Source organism: Selaginella moellendorffii, unplaced genomic scaffold (genome assembly GCF_000143415.4).
Source record: "Selaginella moellendorffii unplaced genomic scaffold, v1.0 SELMOscaffold_4, whole genome shotgun sequence".
NCBI lineage: Eukaryota > Viridiplantae > Streptophyta > Lycopodiopsida > Selaginellales > Selaginellaceae > Selaginella > Selaginella moellendorffii.
Genome location: NW_003314265.1, coordinates 2773972 through 2791399, shown reverse-complemented (window position 1 = coordinate 2791399; position 17428 = coordinate 2773972). Strand labels below are relative to the sequence as shown.

Here is a 17428-nt window from a genome sequence, read left to right as displayed (position 1 = left end):
AAGAATCCAACGTCCCCGCACTGAGCCTGTCTTATTCTATATCTGAGCACTCACAACATAAATGAGTAATCCCAAACACTCATAATATAGATTTAAATTTATGAAAGAATCATTAATTATGAGAATTAACATTTTAAAGTGTTAAAGCAATCTCTATGTATAGATAAATTTATATCATTGATAAGAAAATTGTAAATAGAGAATATTCATGTATAGTTTTCAACCATCTAAAGAGTTCCTAGTATGTGAGTTGGAGGAGCGACCAAGCAATCAAGAGGGCTTCCTGCTACCGTACACACGTCCTTCTCGATGTGGTGGAACTCAACCTCACGTTGATATTGTGGTGGCAGACTTTCGGTTCTTGACTGGCAGCGTGCCTCAGCAGCACGGCCCGTGGTACTTCTGCACCTACACTCGATGGTCAGCTCAATGTTTAGCCTGGTCGCATAAGCCGCCATGATCTCGTGGGTCCACCGCCCGACCTGACGCTAGATCGAGTTGAGCTTATCCGAGACGTTGAGCCTGTCCTTCTGGACACCTGATCCGCGAAGTCGATCTTGGTGTTGTGAGGCTTCGTCGCCAGAGCCTTGCACCTGTAGAGAGTCGATTGAGTCTGGCACGCCGCCAGGAGCATCGCCCACGCCCGGCTCGAAAGGCATGCTGTCCTCGGCCCGGCCGAGCAGCCCCTTCCGGCGCAGGCAGTCGTAGTGAGCCAGCGCCGGGCTTACGCCATGATAGATGTTGGCGAAGTTAAAGACCTGCTGCGTCTCAGGTGGATGACGCTTGATCACTTCCATCATTATCATCCAGTTCTCGCTGAGAGGAGAGTCCGCCACCGTGTTAACAAGTTTGCGGCGTTTGAGAGGCGGATGGTCACAGTAATGATCCACCGCCGCCGGCGCCGTCCTCTTGTTTCCAGGCAGCGGGTAGAATAGCCCTGTCAAGGAAACGAGTTAGCCGATTCCACAGAAATCACGAAATAAACTTACTGTCAGGGAGAGTAAGTTTGAGATGATCGAGAGGCGGATGATCACAGGAATGATCCACCGGTGCCTTCCTACCACGACCACCAATCTCTAGCCCTGTTTACAAGTAAAAGAGTTAGCCGATCCCATAGAAATCACGAAACAATCTTACTGTCAGGGAGAGTAAGTTTGCGGTGATCAAGAGGCGGATGATCACAGTCATGATCCACCGCCGCCGGTGCCTTCCTCTTATTTCCAAGCAGCTCTACTGCACCACGATCGTCCAACTCCCCAGTTTAGTGAGCCGACCACACCGAAATCACGAAATAAGCTTACCGTTAGGGAGAGTAAGTTTGCCGCGATCGAGAGGCGGATGATCACAGACCGCCGGCGGCGCCTTCCTCTTGTTTCCAAGCACTGCGTTATGATCATCGAACTCCGGGTATAACAACCCTGCTTACAAGAAAAAGAGTTAGCGGAAAACAAGCGACGAGACCTTGGAAACCTTGACCCAGCTCTTGGAAACCTTGACCCAGCTCGGGCTTCCGGGCGAACTCCTGTAGCTCCACCACCTTTTCATCATCAGAGCGTAGGATTTGCTGCCGCTTGGGCGGTTCGACGCTGCAAAGCTGTTCGAGGGATGAACCGTGCTGTACCAAAGAGAGCATCAACAATAAAGGAAAAAGGAAGGGGAAAATGAGAGAGGAAAAGGAGAAACGCCAGCCATACCTTTTCCTGTGCAGCTTCGATTTCCTGAGCCTAAAAGCAGGAATCAGAGATTGAGAAGAAGCCCCAAAACTCACCTCAATTAGAGCATCTAAATTGCTCGGGAGCTCGTCCTTGACATTCCATTCACTGCATACAAAGTTGAAGGCAAGCACGATTTCCGAATCTGTAATAGCTCAAACAACATCTTGGAAAGAAAGAGAGAGAGCGCTCGCTAGAAACAAGCAAATACCCAAATCATAACCTAGTTAAGAAAATGGCTAGTAAGGTTTAGGTAACCCTTTACGGTTCCTTTTAATTTTCAACCATAATTAACAGGATTTCAACCACTGAGGCCATAAGTTAAGACCGCTCGCAGGAGTAACGGGGAGTGAAGCCCTTGGATTTACCACGCTGCCAGCAGTACGTGGAAGTGTGCCCATGAAGTTGACGAACCTTTCCATGGCTGGAGCATTCTTCCACAAGTAGTAGGACTCATCACACACCACCCCATTGAAATAGTAGTTTGCGCACCACCTTAGAATGTTAAGATACGATGACTACATTGTCATGCCCATCTCAACACTAGATTCCAACTTTTTTGATGTCCCTAATTGCTTCAGCAGATGCAAAAGAAATCTCTCCAGCACTCTTGTGTTGACATGCCCATTGCAGTCGATTATAAACTCCCCTGCCTCACTGAAAACCTCCATGTACGTTTGCTGGAGCTTGTCGATGCCATTGTTTCGGATTGTGAGCGCCTCCAGGCCGGGCAGGAAATCGTTCCCCAGAAGGAAGCACAGGAACACGAGATCCCTCATGGTGGACCGCAGCCGCACGGAGCACGGCTCTTCCATCTGCACCTCGAAATCACGCACGAGCGTCTCGATGCTGATGAGCTTGTAAATCATAATTCCGTCCTTCGGCGTCTGGCGGACGATGTTGATCTTCCTGGAGAGCGGGCTAGCGAGAGCCAGCATGATCAAGTCGGCGTCGCGTCCAACCACGCAGTGGAAGTCGTGGGCGTTGAACGGCAGAGCCCGTATGTGGTTGAAGATCTTGAGCTCGCCCTCCCCGTCCTCCTCGGACGTGGAAACGATCCACTGGAGCCTCGAGCTAGTCATTGATCTCCTCCGGCGATGATCATATGAACTTGACAGCATCATGCTTGCCACAAATCGTCGCAGTTCACTCTCCAGCCCGTTCATGAAAGGCGTTCCATGGCGGACCATCGCCATCTTGGCCTTGCGATTGCGTGGGATGAGATCACCTGTCTGACCTTTGGTGGAATCGAGCTCATCCTCCGAGGAGGACAAGGAGGAGAGAGAAGCATCGCGATTGTAGCGACACGGCTTCTTGAAGAGCTTGCTGAAGAGCTTGGGGGTGGGAGGCCTTCCATCCAGGGCTAGGAAGACGAGCTTGGTCGGAGCCACCATGGCGACGAGCTTGCGGAGCGAGTCGAGGAACTCTTGGTAAAAAGTGGCGAAGGTGGGCGGGCAATCGTGGCTTTCCAGGATGACCCAGATGATGGTGTTGAGGTCCACGTACAAGTTCGCGTTGTCGTAGCGAAGAATATTGTTCTTGGCACCATCAATCGCGTCCCTCACGCACCGAGGATGCTTGGATACGAGCCAGGCGAAAAACCCAGGAACTCCCATGATCGATTGGTCTTGCTTGATCGCTCTTGGAGAGGATGGAAAGTGATAAACCCTCACAAGCATTTTCGCTGCTATATAGTCGCGAGGGAAAAGGTAATTACTTGTATCTTAGATTAAAATGTGGTTAGATAAATACTTTTAGCTAGTAAAGTTTGTTAAATATATTACTTATCTCTTTCATTAGGTTTTGAGCATACGTAGACAAAGGTCATTCCTTTGTCACCCCCAAAATCTTCCAAGCCGAGAGACCAGTTGCGCTCGTCAATGGGCAGTGAATCTGGAGTTACTCCCTCAATCGTTTCCATTACGGCTTTCTCAGTGCCAGGCTTGGCTGAGAAGAAAATACACAGAGAGTGAGCTTATCCCGTTTAGAGCTCAAAACATACCCAAGGCGTATAGAAGGATGGACCATTTCAATCCTGGTTCCAGCAACGCCGGCATTCGTATTTCAGGGTGGCCGTAGGTGATCTGCAGTGAGAATGGTTATAGATCAGGAACTATAGAAGTTTTCTTTCTTCTTACCAGCATAAACACTCCTTGTGGTCTCAAAATCCTGCAAGAGAGAGAGCATGAACTAAATCAGTAGTAGTACACACAAAACCTGTAAGTCTCTCTTAGCATTTGTAGAACGCCTTCTGCCGGATCAACTCCACACTGAAAGAAGGAACGCAAATTGCACTAGACAAGGATGTTTTTGGTGACACAAGCACTTACTAGCATGGCGTCGGCCAGGCCTGAAAAACAAAGAGAAAGAAAATGTAAGAGGAGACTCTTGAGAGTAAACTATTACTTTGTTACCTTTGTCAATGACCGCATCAAAGGAACAGTCTTGAAACGCACTCATGTCCCGTGAATCTATTGCCACGTCTTAAGTTTCGTCAAGGAAGATATGGCTGCTGCAAAGAAGTAACATCACCAAGCCCAAGGATACAAGAGAGCTGAGGAACGTGAGCATATCTAGCTTTGAAGTTGTCAATCACCACCGAAGATAGATCGGTGTTGACGATTTCCTGGTAGCCATCTTCCACCATATCGTTAGACATTGCTGTTTTACATCACTGGAATTAGTATTCTTTTCTATGGCATCGCTCACTGAGATCTTGGTACCTGAATTGCCACACCCAGCCATCAAAACCCGGGAAGATTTGGGGATGTGCTTACGGACAATCGGCTCGAATCTGGAGTAATCCGAGAACCAATCGAGCGTAGCATCGGGTTGCTCCGCGTAGCGCTTGTCCCAGTAGGATATCTCGCCATAGCCGCCGGGCTCTGGCGCTGAAGGAGCAAGGAAGAAGGCGGGGTAGCTACAAGCTCCAAATATTTCGAGAATTTCTTACCAGGGAATTTCACCGCTGAGAATGGAGGCACCGAGGAGCTGATCTTCGCAAAGCACCGGACATGGATTCGCGATCGCACCCTCGCCTCGACGTTGCCGCAGTAAGCAATGCGCGCCGAGAGCATTTGGCTCAAACCCTAGATAAACCCCTCCAGAATAGCCATTGCCAGGTGAGGGTTCTTGCGCTCCTCGATCCTACGCCGCGAAGGTCCTTCGCAGGTGGGCACGAAATGGTTCCGATCGATTCCTCCAGTGCGATGGGATTTTCCGAGATCTCGATGAATCCGTGTAGCAGGCTGGCGAGGGAGGCGCATGGCGAGGCCATAACCGGCGCACATCCTCCTCCCGGCGGAGAATGGGATGATCTGAAAGTGCTGGCCCCCCGGGCGAGATGTTGGAGGAATCGCTGGGGCTGGAATTCGTGGGGGCTTGTCCAGTGCTTTGGATCGTTCGCCGCCCAGCGATTGACGAGGAGTTTGCATTTGTCGGGGATTATGGTGGCATGGCCATCGCCGAGCTCCACGGGGCGGATGTTGTTTCCAGCGGCACCGCCGGGTGGGAATGGAAGGTTTTGAGACCGTGTTCTTCCACTTCGGACATGTACCACTCGATCAACTTCATGGAGGTTTTGAATCCGGCACCCACCATATCCTGGAAGAAAGTTCGATGGATCGTCACATCGCAGAGAAGAGGATCGAGAAGGATGGTGATCAGGAGGCCGATGATCTCTTGGTCCGAGAGCTTGTCGCTCTCGTCCAGGGAGATGAGAACGTCCACAAAGTCGCGGCATTGTGGACGTTGTGGGTTGATCGTCGGACTTGATCGTCGAGCAGCGCCTTATGATCTCTCCCCTCATCTTGGCGTAGACGCCCATGCAGTCGAGCGACGGGATGAGCTCGCCAATGTTAAGGTTGATCGCCTGCCCGGCCAGGTTGTTGATCGTCGCCACCAGCTCGGGGCACTCCTCGCTGAAGAGCGTCAGGTACAGCGACCCCGACGGGTATCTGGCGAAGATTGTCGGCAAGTTCACGGGCTCGCTGCACCGCGATCGATCGAGGATGGCGTCCATGGCGGCCTGGAGCTGCGATCGGCGGTAGGGGGCGCTGGTGGCGAGCATGGCGTTGCTGAAGAGGTTCGTGGCGCAGATCTTGCGCATGAGCTTCCACTCGGGCCCCGGTCCAGAGCAAAGATCCCACCACCGGGAAGGAGATTGGACAGGGCGGGAGTCTGGACGATCTCCTTGCGAGCAGTGACTTGATGATCGCCGCGGTCGCGAGCAAGCACACGAGGATCGCTATAGTGAGTCCCATGAGACTGGGAGTCGAAACTTCCTAGAGCTTTTAGTGTGTTCTCCAATCAAAGCTTTCCCTCGCAGCTTTGACACTATACGAAACTTTTGACTTTGTGTGAGAGAAATTCTGTCTGTCTCCAGTAAAAACTGGCTCGCCCTAATTTCATTGTGGCGGGAGACCCCCACGAGCCCTAGCCGGTGTTCTTCGTGCCCCGCCATGGGCGACGCGCATCAGTTCAACAACATCCTCCTCGGAGGCCGCGGTGGAGCGGTGAGTTGATCCTTGTGGTTCTTTCTCTTGTTGGTAGCGCCGCACAGGAGAGATTTCTTTGCGTTTGAGCTCGTTGCTAGGGTTTAAGTGCTCACTGATCGGTGCTGCAGAATCCCGGGCAGCTCAAGATCAGCTCCAAAGGCTTCTCCTGGCGGAAATCCGGCGGAGGCAAAGTGGTAGATGTGGCCAAGGACGATGTCAAGAGCGTGAGTTGGACGAGGGTTTCTAGGAGCTACCAGATGAGCATTAGGCTCAAGGCCGGCTCCAATGTGAAGTTTACTGGGTTTCGCGAGCAGGTGAATCTCAAAGCTATCTGTGACCTTGCGATTGATTTCTTTTGTTTTTGTTTCTCTGTTCTTTAGGACGTTTCTAGCTTGAACACCTTCATAACCTCGAATATTGGAGTTACTCCTCAGGATAAGCCTTTGGCTGTGAGTGGACGTAACTGGGGAGAAGCTGAACTGGAAGGTGACTTCGATCGCGTGTTTGTGCTGTGCAAAACTTGTTTTTTTGTTGTCCAGGAAACACTCTATCGTTCGTCGTCGGAGGAAAGCCGGCGTTTGAGATATGCGTTGCCGATATCTCCAACACACAAGTGCAGGGAAAGAATGACGTTCAGATGGAGTTTCATGTGGATGACACAGCCAATGAGGTAGGAATCTTCAATTAGGCGATTTTGTTTGTCAATAAGCTCTCTATATGCAGAAAGACACTTTGATGGAGATGAGTTTTCACGTTCCAAGTACTAATACCACGTTTGTTGGTGACGAGGAACGTGCATCTGCGCAGGTGTGTTTTGAGTTGGGATTTTGCTGTCGTTGATTTAGTTTGCGCAGGTCTTTTGCGATAAGATTCTTTCGATGGCGGATGTTGGTCCAGCTGGTGGAGAAGCCGTCGCGGCATTTGAAACTGTCAATGTTCTCACTCCAAGGTACGTATTTCACTGTTTTCTATTTTTTGATGACAGGCATTTGTGTTTACAGGGGTCGATACCTCGTGGAGCTGCACTTGTCATTCTTGCGGCTTTTCGGAGCAAGTGACTTCAAGATCCAATACACCAGTGTTGCTCGTCTGTTTGTTCTTCCAAGGGTAATTTTTCGTTCTTCCTCGTGAATACATACTGATGATTTGCCGGCAGTCTGCTCAATCTTCCACATATGTTGTGATTACACTGGACCCTCCCATCCGCAAAGGTCAGACGTTCTATCCGCACATAGTTTTTCAGGTAAACGAAAATATCTATGTGCCGACTGAGAGAAGTTGTACTTTTCTTATTCAGTATCCGTCTGAGGAGATAACGGAGCTTACGCCCTTGATCAGTGACGAGCTGTTAAATACCAAGTATAAAGACAGGCTGGCACCTCAATATAAGGTAGATTTTCTACTTCCGTGCAACGCATAATATTTCTGCTTGTTTGTAGGGGCTGTCATATGAAGTTTTTGTGGAGATTCTGAGGGGACTTTCGGGCGCTGGAATCACTAAACCTGGTACCAAGTTCCGCAGTAGTCAAGAAGGCTACGCAGTTCGGGCAGCCTTGAAAGCGGAAGAAGGCCTTCTTTATCCTCTGGAGAAGAGCTTTTTCTTTTTGCCTAAGCCACCGACACTTATAGTTTATGAAGAAGTAAGTTCATCATAGTCCCTGGATTTGGTTTAAGATTGTATATTGCAGATAGATTACGTGGAGTTTGAAAGACATGGAGCCGCAGGAACGAGCAGTATGTCATCCAAGAACTTTGATTTGATATTACGTTTAAAAACTGATCAAGAACATCTGTTTCGTAACATCTCGCGAAACGAATATCACAGTCTTTTCAAATTTATCAGGTAAACTGGTTGGAAGATGTACTTAATTCTCCTCATTTTTTTGCAGTGAGAAGGGCTTGAAAATTTTGAACTTCCAAACACAAGGATCAAGTGCTGTTGCGGAGGCGCTTCAAGGTTCTGATGACGAAGGTGTCGATCCGCATCTTGAACGGATAAGAATAGCGCGTGCAACGGGAGACGAGGGAGATAGTGACGAAGAGGACGAAGACTTTGTCGCCGATAAGGATGATGAAGGATCTCCGACAGATGATTCCGGTGAAGAGGAAGAACCCGATGCAAGTGACAGTGGTGGGGAGCAGCAAGATGAGGTGAGGATATTTCACGTTTTCTCGAGGTGCTAATGTACTTATACAGAGACCTGTCAAAAAGGATAAGAAGAAAGTCGAAGCGTCTCAAAAGCCAGCAGCGACCAAAAAGAAAAAGAAAGATGAAGAAGGTGACGGGGACAAGAAGAAGAAGAGACGAAAAAAGGATCCTAACGCTCCTAAAAGAGCGCTTAGTGGCTTCATGTACTTTTCACTGGCAGAGAGAGAGGTACGTGTTTTTTTTACAATTTATCCCGTCGCTTACCATCTGTGATGTGATATACAGAATCTAAAGAAAAGCACACCAGGGATTTCTTTCAAGGATGTGGCGAAAACGCTTGGCGAGCGTTGGAAGGCGATGAGCAGTATGTTTTCTAAAGTGTTTCTCTTTTGTTTAATACTTATAGAACTTTTTTGCGCAGAGGATGAGAAAGAGCCATTCGAATCTCAGGCTCGTGTTGACAAGGAACGGTACACCAAGCAAATGCAGGGGTACAACAAGGGTAACGCTGGTGGCTCGACTGCCGATGACGAAAGCTCCGACTGACCGATATGCCCGAGGATTATCAAGGTTTTGTATTTCTGCACCATTTTGTAGCGAGAAAGCTTAATTCTGTGCCGACTTAGCTGTTGTGCCGAACAGTAAATGTGGCAGGATATTTGCTAGGAAATATGAAAAGAGAAGCGCTCCAGTTGCCAAAAATCCTATCCACCAGGCTTGCTCAGGGATCCCACTGAAGAACACTCGCTCGCACACTGCCACGAGGTACTGGTCAGAACAAAACTTTACGAAACCAAGCGAGCGACAGTTACGGACTTATGTTATATACGATAAACTCCTGCTCCTTGAAGTTCCTCTTGGCGATTACCCCCGCGGGCTTGACCGAGACGCGAACAAAAACTTTGTGAGACCCCTGGCGAGAGGATCCTAGAGTAAGTTCTCCCACACAAGCTTTGAATCTCGCTAACCTCGTCCAGGATCAGGTGCTCGCGAGCAGGAAAAATGATTTTTTCAACGTTGAGCAGTCGTCTAGTAGTACCGGAGGAACGGCGGCTGTGCAAGAGCGTGAGCGAGAATGCTGCTGGTACCTGGAATCACCGGAGGAAAAAACACTGGATCACGACCGAGGAGGACAGCTCCAACACTCACGGAGGCCGGGTACGAGACTTTGATCTCATAGTCGTGAGCAGGATCCAGGCCTCGGACTTGATACACGGCGCTACCCATCGCCGCCAGGGGTAAAATCTCCCCCAGCCTCTCCCGACCAACGTCGAGCGTTCTAACATCATCGCTCCTACAGAGGATCAAAGCCCACAAGAATCAAGAAAACCAACCCATCAAAGCGAAAGATTTAACTGTGACGACGAGCGGAAGAAGAAGGAACAGCCGCAAAGAAGAAGCAAGAGCGTCGTCCGGGCCGTACGATTCCGTACGCGTAGAGATTCCAGTGGACATTGGAATGCCCAGGAAATTCGATCCATCCCCCCACCTCTCTGGCCTTGTTTGTAGCTACGTGTGCTCCTTCACGGGGAGCACACAAAATGGACGAAACCCTAAAACTTAACAGCTTGTCGCCGTTATCTTTAGGTCATTTTCTTTTAAAACAGCCATGGTCGCATTCTTATAATTTCGGCCTCAGATATATTCCACTCCTTTTTGTTTGCGAGAGGGAGGGAGAGAGAAGAGCGAGAGAAGAAGGGAGGAGAGGGAGAGAGGAAGAGAGGGGCCAGGATTGGAGATGGCGCGCGGCGATTCCCGGCGCCCATGGAGCTGATTGATCCGCGCGAGGAGGAAATAGTCGTGATCTGGTAGTGCTTAGGCGGAGGAGCGCCAGGTTAGGGTTTCGCCATGCGGAACCTGTGTCGCGGCCATGGGCGGTACCGGCTCTGGGGCATGGGCGTGAAGCTGCGACGGCCAGGGGCGATTGGAGGCCGGTATGTGTAGATCTGCCACCAGCTGAGCGAATTCCAGGACAGGTTTCTCTTGCTCGTCAAGATGATTGCCGGGAGAGCTCAGGAATCCAGGCGCCTTGTCAAGGCTGGGGAATTGGGATTCAAAGTCGCGATTTGACTGGGGGAATTGGAGAGAGAAAGAGAGAGACTGTAGTAGGGAAGGAGGACTTCCCGGGGATGGATCCGCTGGAGCTCCTGTGCGTGAATTTGGGGCAATTGTATTGGTTCTGCTACCTGTGCTGGCCGTGGAGGATGGTGTATAAATTCTAGGGGGGAGTGGCTGGAATTGCTTGGTGGTGGCGTGGCCATGGAAGACAAGAGGCAGTACCCGGCATTGGCCAGTGACTATCAGCTTCTCGAGGAGGTAGGGCAGGGAGTGAGCGCCACGGTCTATCGCGCGATGTGCATCAGCTTCAAAGAGATTGTGGCCATCAAGAGCCTCGACTTGGAGAAATGTAGTTCCAATCTGGTGAGTTTCTTGGGCGATCCTGGATGAGAGCTCTTTCTTCTCATGGCTCTCTCTTCTTCCATGCAGGATGAAATCCGGAAAGAGGCCAAGACCATGAGCCTGATAAACCATCCAAATGTCGTGAGAGCGTACTGCTCGTTCGTGGTGGAGCACAGCCTCTGGGTGGTCATGCCTTACATGGCTGGCGGCTCGTGCCTTCACATCATGAAAGCAGCGTACCCGGATGGCTTTGAGGAGGCTGTCATCGCGACGGTCTTGAAGGACACTCTAAAAGCTCTCGAGTACTTGCATCGTCACGGGCATATTCACCGTGACGTGAAGGTCTGTGTGCTCGAATGGATTAGGACGTGATCTCATATTTGATCCGGGGTCTTGTCACAGGCAGGGAATATATTGATCGACAGCAATGGCGCCATAAAACTAGGGGACTTTGGTGTTTCGGCCTGCCTTTTCGATACCGGGGATCGTCAACGATCCCGAAATACGTTTGTGGGGACCCCTTGTTGGTGTGTTTCATGATCTAATCACTTACTATGTTGTTAAGGCCTTCCTTGTGAATGTAGGATGGCTCCAGAAGTCATGGAGCAGATACACGGTTATGATTTTAAGTAATGGAGCTTCTTTTTTCTTCTTCTTCTTGCCGATGAGAATTTTTCTAAGCGTTGTTGTTGTCCTGCAGGGCTGATATCTGGTCCTTCGGGATCACTGCGTTGGAGTTGGCTCACGGGCATGCACCGTTTTCGAAATATCCTCCGATGAAGGTCTGAAAGCTGCGGTTTTGAGCAATCTCTCACGCTGTGTCTTGCCAGGTTTTACTAATGACGCTGCAAAATGCGCCTCCTGGTCTTGATTATGAACGTGATCGACGTTTTTCTAAGGTATGGTAGACCGAGCACTGGCGTCTGACTAGATCTTTATTTGTGAAATAGTCTTTCAAGGAGATGATTGCAATGTGCTTGGTGAAAGATCCAACTAAACGGCCTACTGCGGAGAAGCTGTTGAAGCACTCGTTTTTTAAAGGTGCAAAGTCTACTGAATATTTGGTTCGGCATGTGTTGGAAGGACTACCTCCATTATGGGAACGAGTGAGAACTCTCAAGGTATTAATTTTTATCAGTAGCTGATGTACTCGGTCTTCTTATGCTTGATTTCCAGATAAATGACGCTGCTCGACTTGCGCAAAAGAAAATTCCATATGGCGAGCAGGAAGAACAATCACAGGTTCGGGCCATTTCGCCGGCTCCATGATTAAGTGTTTAAAATGTTGGGCTGATGCAGAAAGAGTATAAACGAGGTGTGAGCAGCTGGAATTTTGATGTCGAGGATTTGAAGGCTCAGGCCGCGCTGGTAATTAAACTTGTTTTTAACACCTTGCTAAAGTTCGTTGGATCAGATTCAAGACGACGACGACGTGTATCCTGAAAAGAACGATGAAAATTCTTCTTTTTTCAAAGAAAGCCCCGAGATTGTTGAACTGCCTGATCACGAACGCGCTCAATCACCACCATCCAAACCCGAAAGTGCAACCGATGTAAGCTCAGCCTTATTTCCTGTTGATTTTCTATGTTGACTAGTGTGTGTTTTTCTGTTTACTCGATAGGCTGCCGATCGTTCAACAGCTCGGGGACGGTTAATCATTCCTTCAAAGTTTAATGGGAAGCAAGGGTAAGAAGCAACGTTATAAGTTCGCTGTCATATTTGCTCAATGTTTTATTCAGGCTAGCCGCTGGGAGAAAGGAACCCAAGCACATGTAAGTTTCTGTTTTGCGATTTTGTCCTGAACTCTTACATGCGTTATACAGTGGGCGATTCGACGTTTTCGAAGATGACCTGGAAATGGAGAGCCCTGGATGGCATGAAGGCATGAAGGTGAAGGTGGACGAAAGCGAGTCACGGAGGGAAGAGAAAGAGTCACGCAAGATCGACGAGAAGGATGACAAAGAGAGAAGGCGACTCGATGGTGAAGAACATCGGAAGTCTGCTAGCGGTCCTTTGCTACCTGATCGCGTTCTTGCGTGTTTTCGAGAAGAAAAAGAAAGGTATTGCCTTTACTTGTTTGATCTCTGTCTTACATGTTGAATCAACCAGGTTGTCCGTCCGTGGTATTGATGATCTAGTGCGAACCCGCTCATCATTCAGTGGGCCTTTGCCTTGTGGATTTGCAAATGGTTCTCCAGGACCTTCAAGAGCTTCAGCAGGCATGTTTATCTTGTAATGACTGGCTTCCTTAAAAGCTTTGTCATGCATCCTAGAATGAGTGTCTGTCACAACATCTGATTCAACATTTTGTTTCTTTCTCAGGTAGCAAAGAGGCCTCAGAGGAAAAATCAAAGGGAACGCTTGTGAAAGGCAGATTTCGGGTGACATCAGGGGATACTGGTGTTGTGGAGGTATTTTCCTACATTATTTTTGTTGGTAAATAAGTGTTTTTTAATTATAGGATCACTCCAGCAATCGGAGGATAGCAAGTATGCAGGTACAAATTTATTTCCTTATGTGTCATTGGTACAATTTCTTTATTTTTCCAGCAATTTCCAACGTCATCGTCCCAACCTGTGGTCGCAAATGGAGTTGCAAGCATTCCTGTGGCTGCTATTATGCCTCAACTCCAAACTCTTCTTCATCAAAACGCTACACAACAGGCATGTTGATAGTTCCGAGGATTCTCTTGCTAATGTTTTTGGTTTTTTTTCTCTCTCTCTTTCTTTAGGACATTTTGATGAGTCTTTTGAGTACTGTAAATCCAGGAGAGGTCCCGGCCGGTATGCAATAAACACTTTGATCATCCATCTTATACTTCCATGGTTTCTGTTATAGCTGCACGGATGATGTTTACAAATCAACGAAACTTCTACCGTGGTGACGATATGGTAGAAGTTCTTTGCAACGTGATGCTCTTTTCTGGACTAAAATGTGTTTTTCTTTTCTAGGCCGACCCTCCTACAGAAAAAGAGCGCGAACTGCTTCAGCAACTCAACGATTTGCAATCTAGGTTTGTAAGAAGTTCCTGGATTTCCAGACTAAAAGACGAAATTTCAGAGTGGGATTATTGGCGGAAGAATTGCAGATTGTAAAATTACGGAATGTACAGGTAAACTATACTATCTTCTAATTTTTTTAATTTAATTTTTATTCTGTTTTGTCCTGTTTTCAGCTAGAACGCCAATTGAACGCTATATTTAATAAGGAGGAGGAGGAAAGAATACGTAGGGAGGAGGCAGCGAAGGATGATGGATAGAGTGGAGATGCTTGTTGTGTTCCGTTTGATTGGAAAACTTCTCTGGTGGCTTAACAATGGGTGAGTTGCTATTCGACTCACGCTGGTTAGGACATCTTTCGCAGGCAAGTTTTTGTTTCTTTTGTGAGGATGTTCTAAAATATTTTGCTCCTCTCCAGGTGAGAACCTGGTTGTGAATATTATAAACCTGTGTACAAGCGAGGCGAAAAAGATATTTGTGGAAATTTGAGTTGTCCACGAATGATAAAGAGTTCGGAGCAGGAAAGAAAGAATGTCTTCAGTTTCGCTCATTCATTTATTAGAAAAAATTAATTCTAGTTTGCGATTAATCATTGTGTGCGTTAACATCTTGGTCAATCAAAAAAGAATTCAACACAACATGATTACTTAGACTCCAGACGGGACACGGTCCAAGAACTCAGCGCATAACATTGATTACTTGGACTCCAGATGCGACACAGCCCAACTCCGGTATTAGCCACAACAAGAAAAAAGAGGAGAAAGGTGGGGTTGGATAGTTCTTCCTTGCACAATACAGAGAGATCTTCGATTCTTGATAGGGACAGCTAGCTAGTGTTTGACAAGAACTGCAATGCCTTCATTACTGCCAAAACCTTGGGGCATGTTTCACCTATAGTCAGAGATAGAATTTGATTTGTTATATGATTGAGCCAAAAATAAATGTAAGCATATAGGTTTACTACTTAATGATTCAGATACATGTCTACATATATACGAGCTTTTGTGATAACAGTAATGGATTTTGGATATAGAAATCTATGGATGCCTTTGATACAAGACCCACAAGAACCAAAATCTTTAGAGATATACTTTAAATCATAAATTAAATGTTTTTACTACATATGGTTCAAGGTTGTTGTATAAGTAACATTTTGATGAAGTATTTTGTCAAAAGTGACTCTATATCTGTAATTAAAGTATTAGAAAATGCATTTTTAATTATATATAAGGCATTTTTCACAGATATTATAGAATTATTTTCAATAGGAATTTTTAATATTCATTCACTAGATACTTCATTTTTTAACCAATTACAATAAGTCAGTTAGTTGTTCTAATTTTATTAAACCACTTCTTTTGATAATTAAATTGATTTGACAATGAAAGAATTAAAATAACTAGAAGAAATAGTTAAAAAAAATATTTATTTACAAAGTTTACATTCTCAGCCTTTTTTTTTTCTTTTCAATGAGCTCTTTTAAAGAGATTTGCACTTATTTTTGTAGTGGGCTTGTAACACACCTTATCTCTCTCCCTTTAAGCTAATTGGAAAAAGAACAATTGTTTGATAAAAAAGCTTTTAGTAGCTATTTTATCCCCATGTATTCCCCAAAATTCTAAGGATCCACGGTGATAGTATATTTAAATCTCATCCTATAATCACATATGCTATAAGCTTCAATTTTTGTAGTGATCACACATTATATTTCTTTTTGCCTCCTTTTTAAAATCATTTAAAGAATTATGTTGTGAATATAACTATAAGTATTGAAAGTTATTTATCAGAGAGTTCTTTTGGATATTTTTTCTTTATTGCCACAATGGTAAAAAGTTAGTACTGCTGGACCCTTTATCAATCTCTACTTAATCTAATTGAGAAATTAATCTCTATATGTGCATTTAGCCAAAAGAGCATAAGAATGGAATTCTTATGTATTATTAGTTAGATATATTTAACCTGGTTAAAGAAACTCATTTATTGGCTTGCACTTGCTAATGTTTGGAACTCCTATAATATTGACCTTAGTCTCGCAATGCTCGCTAAATGATAAGTTACCATATCCATTAAAACACCATGCCCTATGTGTTAGTCCCATTAATTATTTATCAAAAGTGTCTAGATTTACTAATTAGATATATATATATGAAATATAGAGATCTTCCTAAACACAATGGTATTGTTCCCACATTCAAATTCATAATTTAACACCATTCCAAATGTATAATAAGGATAGTGGGTAGATTGGGTATGATGCACCAACCTTAGGCATAGTATAGTTTAGGTTAGGAACATTTGTGTGTCTATTCTTGCTTTATGTGTGGCTTGGGTTTAAGCCCAAGTTTCATACCATAGTAGCTCCTTACATTAAGCCACTAGTATGCTGAAGTTGTGTTAAATTTTATTTGGCTCCATTTTGCATGTTATTCTTGGCATTGATATGTTAGATGTTGTAAAACTGATCCTATGTCATTCCATGCTCTTACTACTTTGTTCCTTAAGCTATTGTTTAGGAGTTGTTTCATGCTCCACTTCCTTTGCTCTTTACCTCTACACTTGGTAATTCCCTTCGTTCAGTGGCCAAAGGCTCTAAAACTTGAGTTTCACTCCACTGCCTTTGGACACGTGGCCAAAGGGTTTACATTTCACTCCATAATTATTTTATAGTAAATCACCATAGGGTAAAAAGTGAAAACCATATGCACTACTATAAAAAACTAAAGCCTTTTCCCTCTGTATTGAATCTATATGGATAATCTCTTAAGTCGTGCCCTTTAGTTACTTATAATTCATAATGTTTTCTTGCAAACTCACACCTTATAAACAAAAGTTGAGAGTTGCAACTCTCCCAAGAGCCCCACTCTCTTGACACTTTACCCTTAAGTCAAGTTCATACACCCCTTTTTTCAATTGGTTAATGATTTTGAGATCCTTAGGGTTAAGTGTCCTTAGTATTAGACTGGGTGACTTTTTGGGAAATTTAAATTTGAAAGTTATAGTTACATTTGGTATTAAAGATACATCTCAATGAGTACTATCTAATGAGATTAGGTAATTAATTTTGTTGTATATGCAAAGATGAAAATGATGGTTTGAGTGGGTATATATTTGAGTACTATAACTTTGTATTTGTTCCTTAGGTATAGATTTTGGTTACCTTTTTATACTATAAAATATGAGTTTGTGTTTAAGCTCATAGGATAGATTGAGATGTACCATTTGCATTATTTTTGCACTTAAGCTCGTGTGTGAGTATCGTGAATGTGACTTCGGGTATTAAAAGATACTTGTCGGCTAGTCCTTACAGACACTCTCTCCTTACTGCCACGACGGCAGGAGGTCGATACTGCTGGTTCCCTTTATGGTCTCCACCCAAGTTAGTTGAGAAATTGGTCAGCACATGTACAATTAAACCGGAAGGGCATTAAGGAAGGAAATCCTAAGTTGTCATTAAGTCAAACATACTTGACACGGTGACAAGAAACTCATGATGCTGACTTGCACTTGCTAGTGTTGGGAACCCCTGTGATATTAAGACTAGTCCCTCAATATTCGCTAGATGATAACTTACCGTATTTGCCAAACACCCTTGCTATCATGCCTTTTGTGTTAGTCTTATTCTGGTCCCAAATGTTAATTATGGAAAGTGTCTAGATTTACACCAGGTGGTAA

The 17428-nt window shown here is 45.8% G+C and overlaps 4 protein-coding genes across 5 annotated transcripts in view; 1 reads left to right on the top strand and 3 right to left on the bottom strand.

Annotated features, from left to right (window-relative positions):
* The window catches only part of LOC9654825 (flavonoid 3'-monooxygenase), a 14155-nt gene extending 8096 nt beyond the window's left edge, over nt 1-6059 (bottom strand). The window contains exon 1 of the mRNA XM_002964142.2: nt 5901-6059. Coding sequence (XP_002964188.2) covers nt 5901-5974 — 74 coding nt within the window. The 5' untranslated portion in view covers nt 5975-6059. The remainder of the gene's footprint in view (nt 1-5900) is intronic.
* On the bottom strand, nt 3465-4812 carry LOC112344291 (EEF1A lysine methyltransferase 4-like). 2 transcript variants are annotated; one of them, XM_024668725.1, is made up of 9 exons: nt 4666-4812; nt 4436-4603; nt 4260-4373; nt 4127-4195; nt 4043-4062; nt 3930-4006; nt 3851-3881; nt 3715-3796; nt 3465-3659 (listed from the first exon to the last, which is right to left on the bottom strand). In XM_024668725.1, exons 1-9 carry the CDS (start codon nt 4787-4789, stop codon nt 3493-3495), a joined length of 852 nt encoding a protein of 283 aa, XP_024524493.1. In that variant the 5' UTR covers nt 4790-4812; the 3' UTR covers nt 3465-3492. The 2 variants fall into 2 exon arrangements, with proteins under 2 accessions (XP_024524493.1, XP_024524494.1); XM_024668726.1 differs by having other exon boundaries at nt 3930-3982.
* A 64-nt stretch (nt 6060-6123) lies between the features above and the next one.
* LOC9654824 lies at nt 6124-14349 on the top strand. The gene is made up of 41 exons (XM_024669019.1): nt 6124-6226; nt 6337-6522; nt 6589-6694; nt 6748-6878; nt 6932-7015; nt 7063-7157; nt 7210-7315; nt 7365-7451; nt 7506-7598; nt 7648-7848; nt 7897-8051; nt 8098-8359; nt 8406-8585; nt 8643-8721; nt 8779-8902; nt 9012-9122; nt 9383-9595; nt 10192-10381; nt 10518-10778; nt 10845-11099; nt 11160-11284; nt 11342-11386; nt 11458-11539; nt 11588-11656; nt 11708-11878; nt 11934-11999; nt 12057-12125; nt 12172-12309; nt 12379-12443; nt 12497-12529; nt 12581-12817; nt 12867-12976; nt 13080-13168; nt 13219-13254; nt 13307-13420; nt 13489-13540; nt 13596-13648; nt 13709-13770; nt 13818-13869; nt 13933-14120; nt 14175-14349. The coding sequence occupies exons 1-40, from the start codon at nt 6173-6175 to the stop codon at nt 14014-14016; spliced, it is 4725 nt and encodes a 1574-aa protein (XP_024524787.1). The 5' UTR covers nt 6124-6172; the 3' UTR covers nt 14017-14120; nt 14175-14349.
* Nucleotides 8783-9950, bottom strand: LOC112344292. The gene is made up of 5 exons (XM_024668727.1): nt 9714-9950; nt 9507-9651; nt 9326-9445; nt 9174-9270; nt 8783-9112 (listed from the first exon to the last, which is right to left on the bottom strand). The coding sequence occupies exons 1-5, from the start codon at nt 9836-9838 to the stop codon at nt 8964-8966; spliced, it is 636 nt and encodes a 211-aa protein (XP_024524495.1). The 5' UTR covers nt 9839-9950; the 3' UTR covers nt 8783-8963.
* Nucleotides 14350-17428: the final 3079 nt, after the last annotated feature.